This window comes from Grammomys surdaster, unplaced genomic scaffold (assembly GCF_004785775.1).
Source record: "Grammomys surdaster isolate TR1022 unplaced genomic scaffold, NIH_TR_1.0 146, whole genome shotgun sequence".
Lineage (NCBI taxonomy): Eukaryota > Metazoa > Chordata > Mammalia > Rodentia > Muridae > Grammomys > Grammomys surdaster.
This window is the reverse complement of record NW_021604604.1, coordinates 12,872,617-12,893,349: the sequence shown is the minus strand read 5'-3', so window position 1 is coordinate 12,893,349 and position 20,733 is coordinate 12,872,617. Positions and strand designations below refer to the sequence as shown.

General features: G+C 41.9%; 2 protein-coding genes across 3 annotated transcripts in view; one reads left to right on the top strand and one right to left on the bottom strand.

Annotated features, from left to right (window-relative positions):
- Usp6nl (USP6 N-terminal like) overlaps window positions 1-18,330 on the bottom strand; it is a 125,226-nt gene extending 106,896 nt beyond the window's left edge. Inside the window, exons 1-2 of one of the 2 annotated variants that reach the window (XM_028764881.1) lie at window positions 18,117-18,330; window positions 5,136-5,227 (exon numbers count right to left, since the gene is read on the bottom strand). In XM_028764881.1, coding sequence (XP_028620714.1) covers window positions 5,136-5,139 — 4 coding nt within the window. In that variant the 5' untranslated portion in view covers window positions 5,140-5,227; window positions 18,117-18,330. Of the gene's footprint in view, window positions 1-5,135; window positions 5,228-9,511; window positions 9,590-18,116 lie in introns of those variants that run through there. The other variant, XM_028764882.1, reaches the window with a different exon arrangement.
- On the top strand, window positions 9,946-18,631 carry LOC114618974 (basic salivary proline-rich protein 4). Its single transcript, XM_028764794.1, has 2 exons — window positions 9,946-9,996; window positions 17,561-18,631. Exons 1-2 carry the CDS (start codon window positions 9,946-9,948, stop codon window positions 18,629-18,631), a joined length of 1,122 nt encoding a protein of 373 aa, XP_028620627.1.
- Window positions 18,632-20,733: the final 2,102 nt, after the last annotated feature.

Genomic DNA, 20,733 nt, shown 5'->3' with positions numbered 1-20,733 from the left:
CTCTTTCTCAGCTATGCTGTCCAGTCTCTTGATAAATGAGAATATTTTCAGATAGAAATCCAGTTTTAGAGACGTTAATAAAAAAGATGCAGATTTTTCTAAATGTTACATCCTTTTGACTCAGACTCCAGAAAAAAAACACAAAAATCAAACTTTTATGAAATCATAAAAGATAAAATAAGAGTATTAATTTGAAATATTCATGCCTCTGAAATCTGACTGCCAAGAGCACCAATAAAAAGGACCAGAGAACATGCAGCTGCATCCCAAACAATGGGACTTCTGAAAGTGTCTCGGCCACAAGTGTAGAGCCACACACACAGGTCCCCAAGACCAATGTGTGTACGTTTCCTTACATAGTACAGCAAGGTATATCCAGGCACACTTCTTATAAGACATAACTGAATAAAAATCTCACCAGCGTAATCATAACCATCCAAGCTGCGAGGCTTCCAAATGATCCAGTCCATGCCACACATTTCTAAATAAATACAGGTGGAGGCCGCTGGGTAAGCAGGTGGCAGTGGGCCAGCAATTAAAGACAGCAAGCCACATCCTCTACCCAACAAGGCTAGTCAGTAGCAAGTGTTCCATCCTGAGCCTCTGGAGCTCTGGGAACTTGAGGAGGACTGCTACTGTGAAACTGTATTCTCAACAGAACGTAAGCTTCTTAAGAATGAATTGTCTTCCAAAGGACCACTGCACACACGAACTCACGGCTGCTGCAACTGCATGCACAAGACCAGCACAAGATCAGGCCAGCCAAATTCCCAACATGGACAGAAGAGGGGCCCAGCAGATGGTCCTCTACCCGTGCACACACAGGCAGCAGTGAGTGGGCTCTGAAGGAGAGACGTGGTGGGCAGAGCTGGGAAAGGGAGGAGAGCGGTCTGACCAAAACACATGATATGCATTATGAAAATCTCAGTAAAGAAACAATAGAAAGGAATTAAGTGTCTTGAAAGAAGTCACTAATCTGTTACTACAAAAAAAATGTACTAAAGTTGATTCATATATCAAATTTGTAAATATTTTGCAATACAGTGTATATCTAACCTGTTTTTCTTAATGGCAGGTCTACAAAAACTGGTAAATAATTTATCTTTGAAGAAATAACGTGTAAATGGTTTGCAATTTTAACCAATAAACGTAATTTTAGAAGCTGGGAAAGCTACTGCTACTTTAATAATTGGTTTATGCTAAAACTCTAAGTGACTTTCAATCAAAGGAAACCAGAGTTCCACCAAAATGTTTTAATTATATATAAATGTCTTTCATATAGAAGTATATAAGGGGAGAAGAAAAGAGGACAGGAGAGGGGCAGACAGAGGGAAGAAGGAATATAAACAGCTGGCAAATCTCAGTCAGAAGTCTATGGGAATTTGGGGTACTATTTTTACAATTTTTTTTAAAGTTTGGTAAAAGTATCAAAAGTAGAAACAAAAACTTAAGCTAGCTACCTCCTAAAATTTAAAAAAGTAAAAGATCATAGCTGCATATACTGTATAAAACTGCATTTGGCTCTATTTAGTCCACGACAGTATCATATTAAGAGTTACTCACTTGCCTCTAACAAGAAGACAATGAGCTAAAAACCAAACATCCCACATTGAGCAGTCAGGATCTAACGATGAAGTCAGGTAACTAAGAAGCTAGCCATGCTCTCCCTAAGAAGCAGCAATGGCTGTCACTCCTCAGAGCCCCCACCTTGGTTTCCTGCTGTCAGTTTGGACAGGAGACAGGGTTCTCAACAGGGGCTGATGCACACTCTCCCCTGCCCACAAATTCCCAGGAGAGCTCCTTGTTAACTGCCATCTACAGAGTCCCCACACTGCTACAACAAACTCAACTCTCACACTAAGAATCACTGTGGCAGCATGAAGATGTGGGCTCAGTGATAGGACAGATACATCAGCATTTAAAGTACAAGTCAACTGAGATTCTCTTTTAACTTTCAGCCTACTTCTGAAGTATGCAGCTTTCCTACTTCTAGGTAGACTAATGTTCTAGACAGAACTGTTAGCCAGTGTTTATGGGAGCATGCATTACAACCAATTCTTCCATGACCGAGACTAGCAGAACCCCTAAGCTGTCACTGAGGGAACTCAACCATCTACTGGATTTATAACATAATCTGCTAGAACACACATCAAAGCTGACTGTTCCCACTCCACCAGAAAACCATCAAACCCTATACCAAATCTCAGCCCCATTTCTTTCCTTGGCTAAATGAGAGATATTTCCTATGCAAAAGTAACCAACTTAGAAAAGAAAAGAAAAGGAAAGAAAAAAAGAGAAGAGGACAGGAGAGGACACAAGAGGACACGAGAGGACAGGAGAGGAGAGGAGAGAAAAAAACAAACCTCATCCAGTCTCCTAGGCCAAAGGGCAGGATCAAACCCACCAACATACAACACGTACTCCTGATTGACCTAGTCAAGAGAATAGAACTGACATCCAAATAACTTATAAAACAGCATTAATTTCAAAGTAAAACTTTCTTGATGAAAGTAAGATACAGTAGAAACTAAAATTTAAAAATAGAGAAAACAGGGTTTCAACATGAAGCTTTGAAAAGGAAAATTAAGTATAACTTAATTGCTTTTATTTTGTGCTGTTTTGTTTTAAACATACGCATCAAAATAATCGGTAAATACTGTTACTGGCATGTACGGGAAAACTTTCCTTGCTATAATATCTATTAACAACCCAAGACACCCGCTTTCTTATTTCATCTTTTTTTTTAATATGATAAAATAAACAAACTGAATAACTACAACTATGCAAATACAAAAAAAGAATAACCGTTTAAGTGCTAAAATCAGAGCCTTTTTGTTAGCTGTAATCAAGTTGACAATCCACAACAAAATTCACAACTGTCATAATTTCATCACAAGTATTCAGCTCAGAATTTCCTAAAATACATGCCAGCAAGAATGAAAGCTGAGTAACACAGTATGTGTTTCAAGTCCTGATAGTTGGTGCATCCCAACTACTGTCTGAGGCCAGCCAGGACAGGTGGGGAGAACCACCCCTTCCTGACAACACATGATAGCCCGCCAGGCCAGCAGTGTTAAGGTGGGTGTCTCCAATCTACAGCTATTTATTCCATGTGCTGTGCAAAAATTACTATGTTCTTCTATGTGTTTCCTGACATGGAAAGAGCTGGGAACCCTGATAGGAGGTAAATCTATTCACATATCTAACTATCCAATCTTTCCTCTGATACCTACATACATGCTAAAGAAAACAACCAGTAATAATCAGTAACCATGGTTCTCACCAAGTCTACCTAGAAACTCTATCAACATCTTGATACCTTTTAATTGTAGTATTTTTAATGCAGTACCTTTTAACCTCAACTAAATCTCTCTCTCTCTCTCTCTCTCTCTGTGTGTGTGTGTGTGTGTGTGTGTGTGTGTGTGTGTGTGTGTGTGAAGTTTCCCACTTCCTTTGTTAAGGACTCCCTAGAAACCTGCTGTAACACTCCTTGGGCTACCTGTATTATGGGAGTCTGTTCAAGGATGACTTCTTTTTCTATGTAATATCATCAAACTGTCAAGAAAAGAAAATGTAGCCCAGTCTGATTCAAAAAAAAAAAAAAACAACTTTTAAAGAACCAAGATCTAAGCACATGATGTTAGCAAAAGCAAATACTGTCCGAGTAACCAACTTTTTAAATTTACAGTAAAAGCATGTGGTTTTCTGAGTAATTTCTCCACAATGAAATCATAAGTCACGTCCATAACTGAAATCTTTAACACCATAAGCCGTGCCGTGAAGGCCCAGGGGCTCCTCTGCTCCCGAGTTCTTTCACCATGCCCCTCCCAGCTCTCTGCTCCTCAGCCTCTGCTGTGTGGAGTCTACCTCCTTTCTCACACTGCTCCATCTACCACCAATCTCCACTCCACCCTCTACAGACTTCACAGAACAACACCTCAAATTTCATCTAAAACATAATAATACACAGAAGATCTACCACAGACCAAGACACGCATATCTCAACATTTATTTAATGCCTAAATGCCAAAAAATTGTGTTTGCCCTCAAGGAGCACATGACCTGACAGTACTGAACACATGACAGGCGCAGCAGGCTTGCCCGCCGAGGGCAGGGGAACAGGAATGATGAAGACAAAGGCTGACTTTTACAGTAACCTCAGATGTGAGACATGCAGTGTGGCTTCTTCCTAACAGTGAAAGTCCACTGAAGTTGAGGTTTCTATGAAATAACCTTGTACAAAGTTCATGAATGGAACTGAAACGGCACACAGCTTCCTCCAAATCTGGATCTGAATGCCTCTAGCAATTGATCTTGTTTACTCAAAGTATCTCAGCCAAAAAAAAAAAAAAAAAAGACACAGTAGATACTTTAAAAATCAATGGTAACTTTCTGAAATTATCTTTAGTAGAAGGTCTCAAACATTTCACTAAGAACCATGAGAAAAGCTACCTTAATTCATATTAAGGTAAATATAACCAATATAAATAATATACAAAATAGTATAAGCTAACAGTCTAAGAGGAAATGTTCACACTGTCCCAGAGTTTCCATAATCAAAAAGTCTGTATTTCCAACAGCCATTTAGGACCCCATGTAGAGTAAACGCCAAGTCTTTCTTCATACTCTAAAAGCACTTACCACAATAAAATCCAGTTCTCATGGGCAGAAAGAGAAGTTTGTTATCACACCTGCTAAGTCCAAGATCGCCTTGCCTTCTTGCTCTATTAAAAGCACTGAGAGATTGCTGTGGTTTTACATAAATATAATAATCCATGTTGCCCAATGATGAAATTGTATACAATAAAACTTCTCCTAATTATGGTCAGCTACAATATTCCCTTTCAAACTTTTAAGATTTTTTCCCAGTAGAAAACAGAAAGCCAACAGATGCCCTTAAATGATAGAAGTAGTCAGCTAATAAGCTAGCACCAGGCTCCCTCATCACACCTAACTCTTTAGGATAAACCACACGCAAAATGTGTCTCTCTTTGCCTTAAGAGACACATGCACAGCACTAGGGAAAACCCAATTATTCTTTCAGGATGTGATAAAAAATAACATGTTTCTTCTTTTGTTAATAAGTAAACACTTATTAACAAGGCAGCAGAAATTAAACCAAGCAGAATACTTACTCATGACTGCAAATGTCTCTGTGTATTGTTCCAATCCAGTATTAAACCAAAATCTGCTGTCCAGGGTTTCTCAGAGGAATACATATCCTGTTCTGGAAACAAAGAAAGAAATCAGATTTTCTAAAGGTCAATATTTAAAGTTTCCTAAAAGGAAATGAAAATAACTTTAATTCAGTTTTTTCTACTATCTCTAGAACCCCTACTTAAAAGTAATCTTTTAAATATAAAAGATTACTACTAATCACCATCTGATTCGCAGTTCCCTCTTTCTGAAAACAAGTAACTTCAAGAATTAAAAAGTATTTAAAAGACAATTGCCATACAGGAGCTTAGTATGTAGACACAACTGCCATACAGATGTTTAGTGTGCAGACAGCAACTGCCTTACAGGAGCTTAGTGTGTAGAAGGCAACCGTCATATAAAAGCTTTTAAACTTGAATCTTTAGTACTAAACTTAGTCCTTCCCCATTCCCAACTAATAAGTCAAGAAGAATGCTTTGCCTAGGACAAATAAAGCAAACTATGCCTGCTAAATCTATTTTGATTACATTCAAAATAAAAATGACCACAAAAGTTACTGCTATAAACTTTCTGTAATGATGCCATTTCCTCGTTATAAGCATATTATTTTCATATTTATCCAGTTACGTGTAGTACACGTCCTTTCAAGGCATTCTAAGTATTTTAAAGATATATCTGGTAAATAAGTTGCAACCTTTAGATGTAGTTCTTTTCACTCAAGTGTAACATAAGCTTTGCTTTGTATTAATATGAGTATCAATACTAAAACACACTTGACCTGTGACTAAGGCTGCATTCTAGAGCTTCCTCTTTGATTAGCACACTTTAGATGAGGCAGAAGTACCAGTGGTTAGACAGTAACACGATGCATGAGGGCCTTCCTAGCTCTAACACATAACATCTCAGCACTGTGATTCAATGTAAATGTACAGATGCATACTTTCTTCATAAAGCAGTAAGCTATGCCCCACAATCATGGAAAGTAACACTTTGTTTTATAAATCACACAAGAAAACAGAAAGCAGTAAGTCCCTCGCTTGCTATGAGGGCTATGAGTTTTGAAGATTCAGCTTGCTGTGTCCACACATTGTACTTAGACCATCTAAGAAGCACACATTTGCACAATGCAGAGATTGCATCAGCATGTGCATGACCACATGGGCCTACACTGTAGTTAGCAGTGGTACATAATCACAGCTCTGCCACGCTGTCACCTGACCCCAGCCCACAGGTTTTCTTCTTCATCTGGGCATTAGCCAGTGATTACCCTTTCCAGATAACCCAATTACCTCACGGAAATGAGTAGTGTGGCAAATCTACAATCGCATATAATCCCACATTAGCTTCAGATACACACTCAAAGTTTCTCACAATAAAGACACTCCTTGATGGTATTAGATTAAGTTTACTGAATTTGATTTCCCTCCTTGGAAACTAAGAGGTGGAACATGATGAATGACAACAGGAAAAGGCAGGAATGTCACAAAAACACAAAGCAGATAAAACATTCACAGATGCCCCAATTGTCCATGTGCATTCATACTTGGAGAAGCTACTCTGCCAAGGGGTTTATGTTTATATACATTTTTAATGTTAAATTTTCTAAACAGTAATATCAAAGTGCCTTATAAGATGTAAGGTCTCCTTCCTACCATACCATAAGAAGCCAAATAAATCCTTATTCTGGTATTTAAGACATAAAGAATTTTCTCAGCACTTAAAATACTATCTTCAAAAACATTAGGACAGGGGCTGGAAGGATGGCTCAGCAGTTCAGAGAAATTGCTGTTCTTCCAGAGGAACAAGTCAGTTACCATGACCCACATCAGGTGGGTCACAGCTACCCAGAAGTCCAGCTCCAAGGGATACATGATGCCTCTGTCTGACCTGCTCAGCCACCTGCACTCAGGTTAACACAAACCCACATGCAAACATGTGCACCTACACATAGTTAGCAATAACAGTGTTTTTTAAGTTAGGATAATAAAACTTACAAACACTGGACGTACAGACTTTCCATATGGGGTAGCAAATCTTTCTGTTTACAAACACGCAAAGCATGTGTTAGAATTTAATGTATGGACCCCCTGAACAACCCTTTTTTCCCCCAACATACTATTTGTATTGATTATTTGGGAATTTCACATAATCACCCTGATCATACTTACTTCCAGTCCCCCCAGGTCCACCTCCCATCTTTGTGACCTCCTCCCAGAAAAAAAAGGAGGGAAAAGGAGAAAGACCAAGTCCATTTTGTGTTGCACATGCACTCACTGGAACAGAGTCAAGCTCCCAGTAGCCATCCCATGGAGCAATCCTTAGAAATGTGCTCATGAATGACACAGTGAGGGTCACCTGGTCACGGTCCTTCATGCTCATCACAGCTTCAAAACAGAGATCTGCTACCCGGGCCCCACCCCCATCTACTTTCAAAGTAGGTAGACTATCGATTTTTTTCAGCAACCAAGGGGCTTGATAGCACTAGCACACAAGATAAAATATTTAGGCTCTCTTTCTCCTCACCTAGTTACCCTTCCCTAGAGAAGAGCAATGTCTCTTAAGAACAAAACTTTACATACTAGGTATTTTGTAGTATTTGTGCAAATCCAGCAATTATCTTACTTTTCACATACTGGCTTTGGGGTGGGGGTGGCAATATGTCTTCCTGGAATGAGGCAGAACTGACCACACCCAATTGGAAGCTGTAAGAGCACCAAGTTTGCCTACATTCTCTTGAGCTGCATAGCAGCATTAGAAATGTACACCCAAGGAGCCTGCTGGCCCCAAAATGACACGAAAGTGAAGATAGCCCACAGCTGGAGCAAACCCAGCCAACTTCAAACACAGTCAAACGCAGCCAAAGTTGCAGATCTATGAGCTAGAAATGTCTGCTGTCAGCCTTTGAAACTTTGTGGTAATTGCATTATTACAGCCAAAGGTGATTAAGCCAGAGATACAGACACTGACTATTTGGGGGGTTGGGGGGGTAGCTCAGCAATTAAGAGCAAGCACTGCTTTTGAAGAGGACTGAAGTTTGATTCCCAGAACCCACATCAAGTGTTTCACCACCTCCTGTAACTTCAGCTCCACGGGAATCCGACACCACTGGCCTCTGGGGGCCCTAGCATTCATATGTCCACACAAATGCACATACACAGATCCACATGCACACACATAAACAAAAATAAAACAAATCTTAAGAGACTAACTTTAAAAACAAATTAACTAAACCAGGCTGTTGTGGCACACACTTTTAATCCCAGCATTTAAGAGGCAGAGGCAGGCTGATCTCTGAGTTCAAGGCCAGCCTGGTCTACAGAGGGAGTTCCAGGACAGCCAGGACTACACAGAGGAAACACTGCCTTGAAAAAACAAAACCAAAGAATGAACTAAAGTTTTGAGTTAAAAAGACTGGATTCAAAAAACAAGGCACATACTAATCATAGGAAACAAATCTAAACAAGCAAAACACATAGAGGCTGGAACTCAAGGCATCAAAAATATAGACTTGGCAAATACGGACTGAAAGAAAGAGATGTGGCTATAGAATCTATGCCATGCTTGTGCTGGGATGTAGCCAGAAACCATTGTGAAGCTGAGGGTAGAATCCAGTCTCAGAGCATTTGCCTGGCAGACATAAGGCCCTGAGCTCAAGTCCCAGCATCATACCAGAAAAAGGAAGAGACAACTTCCTACCAATCTTGTCTGACTATAAGCAAGAGAGAGGGATGGGAAACTTGTAACATGCTGTTTGTCACAGCAAAAGAAACAAAATCCAAAACTCTACAGAAGGATTCACTACATCATCTGTTTATTACTAAGCATTATGAAGCCATAAGATGAACCAAAAGTACACGTATCAAAAAAAAAAAACTCGGAATTACTGATATAATTCACTCAAGTGTGCTATGGTACAACAACACAATGATATCAGGACACATGAACTCACTTGCATCACTTACAGAATACACAAAGTTAACAATGCATTAGTTAGAGATAGTCACACAGCTAATGTCCTATAAGGATGAATGCAGGAATATAAGCTGTGGTTCCTCAGGCCAGCAGGGGGATGGGGATAGGACAGTCGTGCAGGAGGAGACTGGTAATTAATATTCTGTCACCTAAGCTGAGGGAGGCAACTGAATGGATGTCACTGTTAGTCTTTATGTAATACAGAACGTTTGGACAAATCTTCTATTTTACAGGATTCTTTTATTTTAAAAGAATTTCCCAAAAGTACAAAAAATGTAAATACAAGTTACATAAATATACGTAGGTACACGTATAAAGGCATTAAATGCAGTTATAATCTCTCAACAGTAATCAAGGGACAGAAGCAGCTGCGGTGACTCACTCACTCCTTAGTAGTAGGAGACAAATGTGTTCGGTACAGCTTGACTGCAAACCGTGAGGTGGTGTGTTCTCGGGTGTCCTGTTTATGGAGGAAGAGCTGATCAGACACTGTCCATGTACATCTGGCCACCCAAAGACCTGCATCAGCCATGCCGTCCAACCACAGAGGCCCCCATCTCACCTGCACAGCTGTCTAATCCTGCATAACCCTTCTCCAGCAGCTCACTTCCCTAAATTCCTACTGTTGAAAAGTCAGTGCCCTCTCCTTGCCCATAAAATGCTTAAGAAAATGTCCTTCACCACAGCATTAATTATAACATCACAGAAACTTAAACTCAAGTGTCCAATAATAAACAACTGACTAGATTGTTCAATGTTAATAGTCTCTCGTGTCCATGAAGACTGCCCAAATTTAAGGAAATGAACGAACACTGAATGGCCTTTACACACCCTCATCACAGGATCACCAAGAAAGCACGTCAGAAGGTAAGCTTTATCTGACTCACACTCATTTCCTCAAAGGCTTACAATCCAAGACTTGTGACTTCAGTTTTTTAATTTAAAACAGACAATATAAGCTGGTGTGGTGGCATATGCCTTTAACCCAGCACTCAAAAGGCAGAGGCAGGAAGAACTATGAATTTGAGGCCAGAGCCCCGTTCTACAGAGCAAGTTCCAGGCCAGCCAAGGCTTCATAATAGGATACTGTCTCAAAAAAATTTTTTAAAAAATACAATTTTTTAAATTTAAAAAACATACAACACATAACTTATTGGTCATGCAATAAGCCGTTTCTGAGAAACTCCCAGGGGAGCCAGACAGTAGCCTAGGCATACCCAACAAAGCTATGAACAGAATACTACCCCTTTGCAACGTTTACATGATAGTAATTCTGGTGCCTTCCTTTCTTAATTCAGTCACAGCTCGTTAGTCCTACTACGTATGCCAGGGCAGATTCCCAGGTAATGTCTAGATGAAGAAATGACTCCAGTTAATACTACAGACTTTATTCACTGAGACATATCTCACCCTTGTGGTTACACCATTCTTGGACTTCCTATAAACAATACTCTAGAACAACGTAGACACATAAAACACAGCACTAAATTCCCACAGCCTGGAATCTTTTCCCAGCACGAGGAAAGCACAGTGCATCTGTCACTGACTCCGAAAAGAGGTTTATTTTGCTCACTAAGTCAACAAAATATTTCCTGCTAATGAGCTCAGAGAGTGAGATGGACTGAGTAGAACGGCTGGGTTCAGCAGTTTACACGTGTATGTTAATGATGTATGAGACAAGGGTAAGCTCAATTTCCTTTCCTCAGATAGAACGCAAGTTAGGTTTCCAGGCTGGCTTATCACACTCTAGTGGCTTTGTTTATACTGGTCAACAGGCATTTGAAACAGCAAGTGTCATTTCCAAATCTTCCTCTTCTATCAGGTACAGAGAGGCAAGGCCTTTCAAGGGTGGCTTATAACATTATACTGCCATATGCACTGATGTTTCTATCCTATCAGAACCATGCATAGTGGTTAAGCTCCACAGATACGTGGAGAACACAGTATCTTTTCTTTTAAGAAGCCTGATGATACTGTTAAAATTAGGGTTGCTATCTACAATGAACACTAAAGCAAACACCATGATGGAAAGATTTAAAAGTAGACATAATTCAAGGAATGTTTGATCCATTAAAATCTAAACACCAAAATATACTCATCTGCTCTTTCAATAAATATTAATTCAACTCTACAATATATAAAAACTGCCTGAGTTGCTCAGGACACAAGACAAACTTGATCTCAGCCATCCTGAAGCTAACAGAAGAAAAGTCAGAACAAGCGTGCCAACAGAAGCCAACTGGCAGAAGTGGTGGTCAAGGCTTCTGTGGGTCCAGGCACTGTATTGAGAGTCAGTACACTCACGAGCCCAAGGATTCAAGTACAGAGATCTGAAGGGTAGTATGTATAAATCTGGAAGCCAGCATGACAGTGATCGGCTTCATGTAAGGCTTCACAAGGAGACCTCCGCATCAACAAGGTCCACTTGGCCTCCCTGGGCCTGTGTGTTCAAGAGTCAGAGTTAAATTTTCCAGGCTGACTGGCACCCAGGAATATCACGGGATCCTGTGTGAAAGGTGCCCTGGTAAACTAAATATAAAGTTGATGTGTGCATTAATAGTCCTGATACATTTTTAGTCTCATAAAATAAAGAAGTTGAAATACAATATTGGAGTTCTATTTGTAACTTGTATTATTTATGACTTTAAAACTAATCTGAATTAAATGAGAAGCTGAGAAAGATTCTAATTTCCTTAGCATACGCAGAATCAAGAAATCAACTATCACAGTAAATAAGATATGAGCTAAAACAAACCAGTCTAAAATGCTGCATTAAAGGGGGATGGGGAAGATCTGGTTGACCTGAGGGGAAACCATCAAAGCGGCTGTTGATAGCAATACATAGAGAGTCAGCAAACACAACACTAAGTCTGAGAGTCTAGGTAATGTTCTTCTGGCAATCCTCAATGATGGCTAAATATTACCCTTGGAGAGAGGGTTTTTGTTACTAGTCAGGAAAATAAACCCCAAACAAGTCTGGAAAATGATCTTAGAATTCAAATTGATGCTAAAAAGTGCTGACAATTAACCAAATATGCTTATTATCATATACATCATTAACACCTTTAAAAAGAAATTCCTAAAATAAATAATAAAAATAAATAAAAATCCAAAAAGCTCTCTTCAGTAATGAATGCAATAATCTTTAAATGCATACCATACAATACTGCTTTGAAAACTGCCCTAGTACTTCACAGTCGCCCCATCTACATAATCTCTACTTTCCAATAACTAAGCTGAGTATAATGTACGAAAGCTTCACAGGCTGGGGAGATGGCTCAGGGGGTTAGGAAACTGTGCTTGTCTGAAGTTAGGGTCATCAGAACCCATGTAAATGCCAGGTGAGCGTGACATGGGATCACTGGAGCACAATGGCTGGCTGGAAACCAGCAGAAATAGCAAACTAGTTCAGCTGAGACACAGTGTCAGTGAATAAGGCAGAGTGATACTGGCCTTGGACCTTCGTGTGACACACACACGCACGCACACTATACATATGTGAGCAAACGGACCTGCATTTCCACAACGGTAGATCCAAACCACCTGTCTCCTATAAGACAATGGCTGGCCAAGCAATATACACAAGTAGTTCTAAGACGTTAAAAATACCAAGGAGATAAAGTGGCATCAACACTTTGAATAAATGTTTGCTAAGTGACTACTAAAGCTAACTGAATCTCTCCCTATTGGTGAATGATTCCACTTCTAGGGTAGCCAAAAGGAAGGGGTTTATATAGCCAACAAAATACACAAGTGAGAATGTCACAGTAGCTGTATCATAGCAGCCAGTAACTGAGAACAATCCAAATGCTTATTAGAAGTAGAACAGACTAGGCCACCATTGTGGCAATCTCTATTTTCTAATGCTAGTTACTACAGGATGACCTGCAGGACTTTTAAGAATCTTGTCTTTCTCAGTCAAAGACCAGAGCCATTTCCCCTTTCTTTACAGGTGAACATCTTATAACTGCCTCGAGTAGTAATCAATATACAATGGGCACTAATAACAGAGGCGTGCCAAGTCCAAGTGACAAGGACAATATAGCTTCTTCGTGGCTCACCCCCAACCTCTATTCTTGGAATCCAGCCACACAGCTCATGTGAATAACTCAAGCCACACTGTTAAAGCTTCGTTGAAATGTCCTATCCCTGATCTGACACAGAATCAATCCTTCATACAACAGCAGGCGTGACCTTCAAACAGCCCAACCTGAAACTGAGTGAAGCGGACATGAGTACTGCCCAAACTGCAGAGCTATGAGGAAGGCAAATATCGCCACTGTTTTAAGCAACAATCATGGACAATTGTTCAGGTAGCCAGAGCAACTAAAACAAATACTGGACAATAAAAAGAAACGGCTACATACAAATAAGTAAAATTCACTTATAGAATACAGTGCTGAAAGAAAGAATCCAACACAAAACAGTGTATGTTGCATGACATTGTTTCTTTGAAAAACTAAAAATCTAAAATTAACCCGTGGTGACAGAAAATTAAGTCCTAGGTAAATTCAAAGCAGGAAGACAGTACTGAATGAAAACAATTATAATAAACCTCTGGGGCACCAGAAATACTCTATAGACTGAACTGAGGTAATTACATTATAAAAACTCTTATGGATATACATCTAAGGCTAGTACTCATTGTTGTATGTAAACAATACAACTCTTTTAAAGGCTATATCCAAGAACTAACAAAAGACTAAGGAACATCATCATCCAAAAGAGATTAGGAATCCAAAAAGGAGAGTGCAGCACCCTGGGGCTTCTTTATCCTAGGAAACTGATGCTGGATCAAAGCAGGTACCTGAGAGGTTACGCTGTACTTAGGCAGCCCTGAACACTAAAAGACAAAGTGTCACGGTGTCAGAAAGACCAAGTGAACTATCCTCTTGATTACAATTAAGACTTCAACCAAACAAACCCCAAAAGAAAGGACAACTTAAAAGTAAACTACACCCAAGCTTAAACTAGGGAGAAGGGACAGGAGGGTATCTGAGGCTCATAGGCTAGCCACCGTAGCCTCATCAGCAAGGCCAGGCCAGGCCAGACTCACTCCATCCAACACAAGGCAGGTGGGTCCACAAGAAGGATACATAAGGTTCAGCTCTGGCATGAACATGGGCCCACACTCAATCAGGTGCCCACACCGCTTGCATAAGTGCACACCCATGCACAAAACAGTAATAACATAATATATCCAAATTTACATAAACACTGAGAGTAGTAAAATCTACAATCCCAAACTGAAACAAAAAAAGAAAGAAAAAGAAAGAAAAAAGGAAAGAAAAGAAAAATGAAAATGTCATTTTTAAAAACTCAAGGCAAACCAAGAAAGGATTTTAAGAATAAACTGCCCAAAAAAAAAAAAAAAAAAAAAAAAAAAAAAAAAAAAAAGAATAAACTGCCCAGGTGACAGATTTCAAAACTGTCCTCCATACCAAATCAATTTTTTTCTTTTATGATTTTTATTTCACTTTGTCTTATCTTACTCCATATACACTAAAAAATTAAACTGCTTGAAAACCAATAAAGTGAACAGCCCAGCAGCTCCCAGGGAGCAAACAGTGCATAAACACTGCACTCATGCTGTACTGAAACATGGCTTCACCATCCCTGGTAACATGGCTCGTGTAAAATTAATATCCTGAGCTGTTTTAAGTGACAGTCTACCACAGCATTCCAGCACAACTTTTTTTTAATTCACTTGTTGATGCAGTGGAAGAAAACTTCCAGGGTGGAAATATGTAACTTCTGCTATACTCCTAACACTGTCACCAAGAAGACACAGGTGCAAGGTCTACCTCTGTCACAAAATAACTAAGTCATCTATGTAGAGCCAAAACCACTTAGGAACTACAAAAATTTCCAAGTCAATCTTGATCTGGCTACAAGGAAATGAAACAACCCCAAAACTTACTAACATTTTCTGGGGTAGACAGCTCCTAAAGTTTTATGAAGATCGGGCATGTTTAAATAGGGTAGTCTAAGCCAATGAGGGAAAATACAATCACACTAAATCAACAATCAACCATGATCCTACAGTTTTTGTTCTGAAATGAATCAAAGGATATTTTACTCAGCATTTAATCTGAGTCCTATGGCTATAGTAACCCAAGAGTTCTAAAAGCAGACACTGCAGTGGACAGTCTCTTCCAAGTCCTGTGTGGCCATGAGGCTCAAGCGGACTGACTCACTCTCTAAGATGACTATGAAGCAGCTGATGAGAGGCTGGCTCAGGAGCGCACAGGCCGCAGAGACAACTAGCCAAGAGGCAGCGAACGCTCTCCTCTGACCTCCACATCAGCCTCCCTTGCTCTGTACTGTATACACACTTTCCCCTCACCCTCAAATATCCTAATTTTATGAAGAAATAAGCTTTGAAGAATTAAGTCATGAGGTGAGAGAGCCTGTCGATGATACTAGCCAGCCGGGAGTGGTCTCTGTGCCTCTAATCCCCACACCCTCTAGTCCTTGTATGCTATGTGGAAGTATGCTACAGGTCAGACTCTTCACATTATGATTCTTAGGTTAACTGCAAAAAATGGTAGAAACCTTTTAGAGGGGAAAATGGTTCTCTAATATATAATTAGATCACATCTGTAAATGGAAAATGCTTCTCACAAATTACACTGAAGGGGCAAACTATAAGTCTGTGGTAATTAGTCTGAATTGCACTGGTTACAAAACAAGGATGGTTAAAGTGGAATTAAACTCAGAGCCAGAAAATGTCTTCTCCTCTCTACCTGAAGTAGCAACTCTCAAAGTTTTAGTATTCTAGATTTTTTGACTTCCTTAAAATTCCTCAATTTCTCAACCAAAATCATTTGCCTAAAGGTTGAGCTCATTGGCTTGTTTCACACATCTTTCCTGGCTACAAAGTGTAACAATAATTCACCATGATAGTAAAGCTAGGCCAGTGCAAACTGCTGGGCCCTGAGCCCCAGACTGGATCTGCTGGTTCCTACATAACGCATGGAGAGGATCAGTCAACATACACCCAACACCAAGTCCGACACTTCTCCTTAGGTACCTGTTTAACCAGACCAGCTGTCCTCAGTGAGGGTAACCTGCCACAACAAAGTACCATGAGAGGGAGTAATGGAGGGCTGGAGAGATGGCTCAGTGGTTAGGAATACCTGCTGCTATTCCAGAGGATTCAGGTTTGACTTACGTGATACCCACAACCATCCAGAACTCCAGTTCCAGGAGATCTGACATCCTCTTCTGACCTCCGAGAGCAACAGGCACACACACATATGGTGCATACGCATAAATGCAGGCAACACTCACATAAAACAATAACTCTTAAAAATATATATTTTAAGGTGAAAGGGTGCTGATGGATTACACTCACCAGAACCAAGCACAACCCAGAGTTGTAGCCTGGTTAAAAAGTGAGTGGCAAGCAGCACTAAGGCTCAGGACCCAAACTCTGAAAGTTAGACAAAGGCTGCTTCTTGAATACCTTTGTGAGAGTGCCCCGATTCTTCAACTGGGGACGCCTGTCCTTGCAATCAGGGCTCTGTTTCCCTCACAAGTTCATTTACACTGTTATTAGTATAATTTCCTTTTCCATTGTGACTTACAGTTTAATGGCCTGGGGAGAGTACAAACTAAGGGGTGAACAAGACAGCACGCTTACAATTTCTCCTATAAAATTATGACAAACTAGTTAATATTTTGTTAATTGTGGGGTCTTGGTGAGAAAAGTAATGAGACACTGTACATCCTATGCCAGTTTACTGATTATTAAGGTGACTTAAAGAAAAGGAAAAAAAATTAAAACTCTGCCCTAGTTCTCAACACCACCACCACCACCACCGACAAAACCTCCAGAGATTCAGTATGGGAGGGAATTGGGCACGGGTCATCTCAACCGTACTGCAAAACTTTTCTGAGCTATGAAACAACTGTCTCATAGATCTAATTATATAGGAAGAAAGGGAAGAGAGGGAGGGACGGAGGGACGGAGGGAGGGAGGGCCGGAGGGAGGGAGGGAGGGAGGGAGGGAGGGAGGGAGGGAGATCCACAACTAAATTATTCCAGCAAGAATACTTAGAACAGTGTCTCTACAACTTCTTCCATTCGTGTCGCAGTATTGCCCCAATTCACCGAGCCTTTCCAATCCATAAGGCACAACGCACATTAGTCTTATTTAAATAAATTTTAAAAAGCATCTGGTGTAGGGGAAATGAGTGATTAGAATCTACTAACGCAGCTTTACTCGAAAATGCCGTGACGTTAGCTAATACCTTGTACGCTCATTTTAAAAATAAAATTCAAAGTATTTGTCAATTAAACGGAGTGTGGTTAGATAGAGCCCAGAGATCCCGATGCTCAACATTTATGAACGTCCCACCATGGAGTAAGACTTCTCTCATTCGCTGGCATTAAAACACCTGCGAGCTACGGTGCTCATCTCCCACAGAAACATCGCGCTCCGGGAGCTCCAAACTCTCCAGCAAAACTTTGCACGGATTTCCAGGCTTTCCAGCTCCCTCCCTCACCGCCCATCCTCCCCCGGGCTGCTCCAAAGTTCTTGCGGCATCCAGGCAATCTTTTCAGCGAACGAAGTTTGCCTGGGTCCTGCCCACTCGCGCTCCCGCAGGACGCAAGTGAAACTTGCGAGAGACACGTCTCCCTGGGGATCGAAACTTGCACGCGGGGTGGGGGAGGAAGGCGGTCACAGCGGTCCGCCTCCCCGGGGGTCTGCAGGCAGCGCTGGGCCCTCCCGTCCCCGGCCCGCGCGCGCGCCCGCCCGCCTGTCAATCACACCGCAGACGACCCCCCGCCACGAGCGCGCAACACGGCGCGCGGGTTCTCCCGGAGCCGGCTCCGTCCAGGCCGCGCCGCCGCAGCGTGCCCTCTGCCCGGGGCCGGGTATGGCGACGGCCGGCTGCCCAGGACCAATTCCGTCCCGGCCCCCTCGCCTTTTAGACCCCGCCAGCCCCCTCCTCCAGCGGCTGAAGAGAAAGGGAAGTTACCTCCAAACGGTCCCGGCGGCGGCGGCAGCGGCCAGTCGCGGGAGGCCGAGAGGGTCCGGCGCGGCGGCGGCGGCGGCGGCGGTGGCGGCGGCTACCGCAGTGCCCTCCGCCCCATTGTTTCCCTTCCAGGAGGCTCCGGGCAAAGCCGAGCCCGGGAACCAGGAAGTTCCCCGGCGCGACACCTCCTGCCGCCGCCGCTATGGAAACGGCCCCCGCCTTCCCCAGGGCGGCTCGCCCGGGACCCCGCCTCCGCGCCGCCGGCCCCGCCCGCCTCACCGGCCGCCAACAGTCGCCGCTGCGGCCGCGGCCGCCGCCATCTTGGCGCGGGCGGGCAGCCCCTGCCTTCCCGGCGGCACGTGCGCTGCTCCCGCGCTCCCGTCGGGCGCGCTCCCGTTGGGCTGCAGGAGGAGGCCGACTATCCAAGCCCCTCTGCAGGAAGAGGGGCTCCGCGGACCCGGCAGCGCCCAGAGATTGCTCCAGAACTACGCATGGGCTTGGACCAATGCGGCGTCTGACACCTGGGGGCGGGCGACAGGGCTGGGAGCCTTTTGCAGCTGGGGCCCATCTGCTTGCGGGCCTTGAGACCTTGCTTACTGCACTTGTATTTCTCTTGGACTCGGTATCTTCATCCGTGATACCGTACCTGCTTCATGGAGTTGTTCCCTGCACAAGCAAATGCTTGTGTGTGCACAATGATTGTGTCAATAGACGGGCGCTGTTACTGACACAAGGTCACACAGTCAATTACCAAGCATTTATGGCAAGTGTTCAGATCAGCAGGACTTTAAGTAGGCTCTCGCGTGCGAGAGCCTTTTGCTGCCTAAAAAAAAAAAAATGTGTTCAGTGTTCATCTCTGGCCCATCTTTCTTTAGGTCAGCCTTTTTTTGTGTCGAGAGTTTTAATCTCCACGGTCTTCCATTAAGGGATGATGTAAACTTCCCAACACTATAATTTGCTGGCAGTTAAATGATTTATTCAATAGAAGCTGCAAAGGTTTGGGTGTGCGAATAACTAAAAGGCTTCTGTCCTTGTTTCCAGAACTAGAATGACTAAAGCTGGCAACTGTGCACTGTTGTTACTCTCTCTTTCCCAGGCTGGTGAAGCCTGACACTCATGACTGCAGGTTGTGTTCAATGAGGGACAGAAGGGGAGACAGAGTCCTGGCCCTTCCTCAGCGTGCAGACTTTAACACCTGTGACTAGTTGGGTCTTAGATGGCCCCTTAGGCCACTTCCAACTCTCATGCTGATTAACCACTTTACAGAGTGTGGAGCCTTCCAGGGCCTGCACACACACATACACACTGAGCTGCATTCCCAGTTTAAAGACATTAACATATTAAAAATGTATCCTTTCATTCAGGTCTTCATCTAAACCACGTTTGAAAACACTACTTTTGGGTCTTTTTATTATTGTTGTTTTGTTTATTCTGGTAAGTACAAAATGGCACAATTGATTAGATGAAAATCAAGTCAAAAGTTGGATGGATGTGGGAATTTTTTCAACACTCAAATATTTCTCTATAAGAAATAGAATTCCCAAATTAGCAAGTCACCAACGCATTCTCCATTTGGGAAAATACCTCCTGCTTCCAAGTCTTTGTGAACAACACATGCACATATGCTTGTATCCTGAAGGTTGCTGAAGTCCTCTAAAAGATGCTTACTGAATTAAATTTCAATGTTTGCGCTACCACCCCTCTAAGATATCTTGGGAACCCCACAGAGGCTCAAGAGAATTCATCCAGAAATGTCACCCCAAATATAAAAACTTCAATAAGTTGGAGGGACAATACTGGACACAAGCTTACTTCACAAACTGAAGAAGTTTCAGACTTGTGTGGGTGTGACGTTTATATTAGTCTAATACTGTACTCTGGACTTAATTATCAGCACTATTGGCCCAGCTGCAGACTTAGCAGTCTGTACTATTATGAATATTCAGAAATACATTCAAGAATGAGGGTGGCTGAATTTCACTGAAAACTTAAACAAATAGGAACGCTGGAATCTTAGGGTAGTAGTTTAACAACCCCTGTCCTTTAAAAAATGCATATTTAGATTAAATTCACCACATGATTCTATTCTTGCTAACATGATACATACCAAGATGCCCTTCAACTGGGGGGGGGGGCAGGATAAAAGTTTACTGTCAAAATACCAAAGAAAATGAAAAGAGGGATAAACAGTTTATATCTCCAATGACAATATTCCACAAACATCAAACATTTCCGATCACATAACAGAGGAAGAGTGACATAACAGAGGAAGAGTGACATAACGGAGGAAGAGTGACATTTGCATCCCGGTTTTGGAAGTTATGTTATACTCCTGACAATACTTATATTGCAAAAGGTAAAAGTACATGTTTAAGTTACCACAAGATACCATAATAAGTAGGATCAAGAGTATAATTTGTGGTAAGAACATGAAAATATAGAACATGGGGAAATTTTCAAAAGTAAACTATCCATCCTTAGCTTTCATCTTCAAAAATACAGAACAAGGGGCACTGTTCCTGGCGTCTCCTGTAGACTGACACTCTGCAGTGTGGATCTCTGACTATGTAGTCCATTTCGATTTGGGGAGAAGCTAAGCAGGCTGTGCAGTGGAGACTCT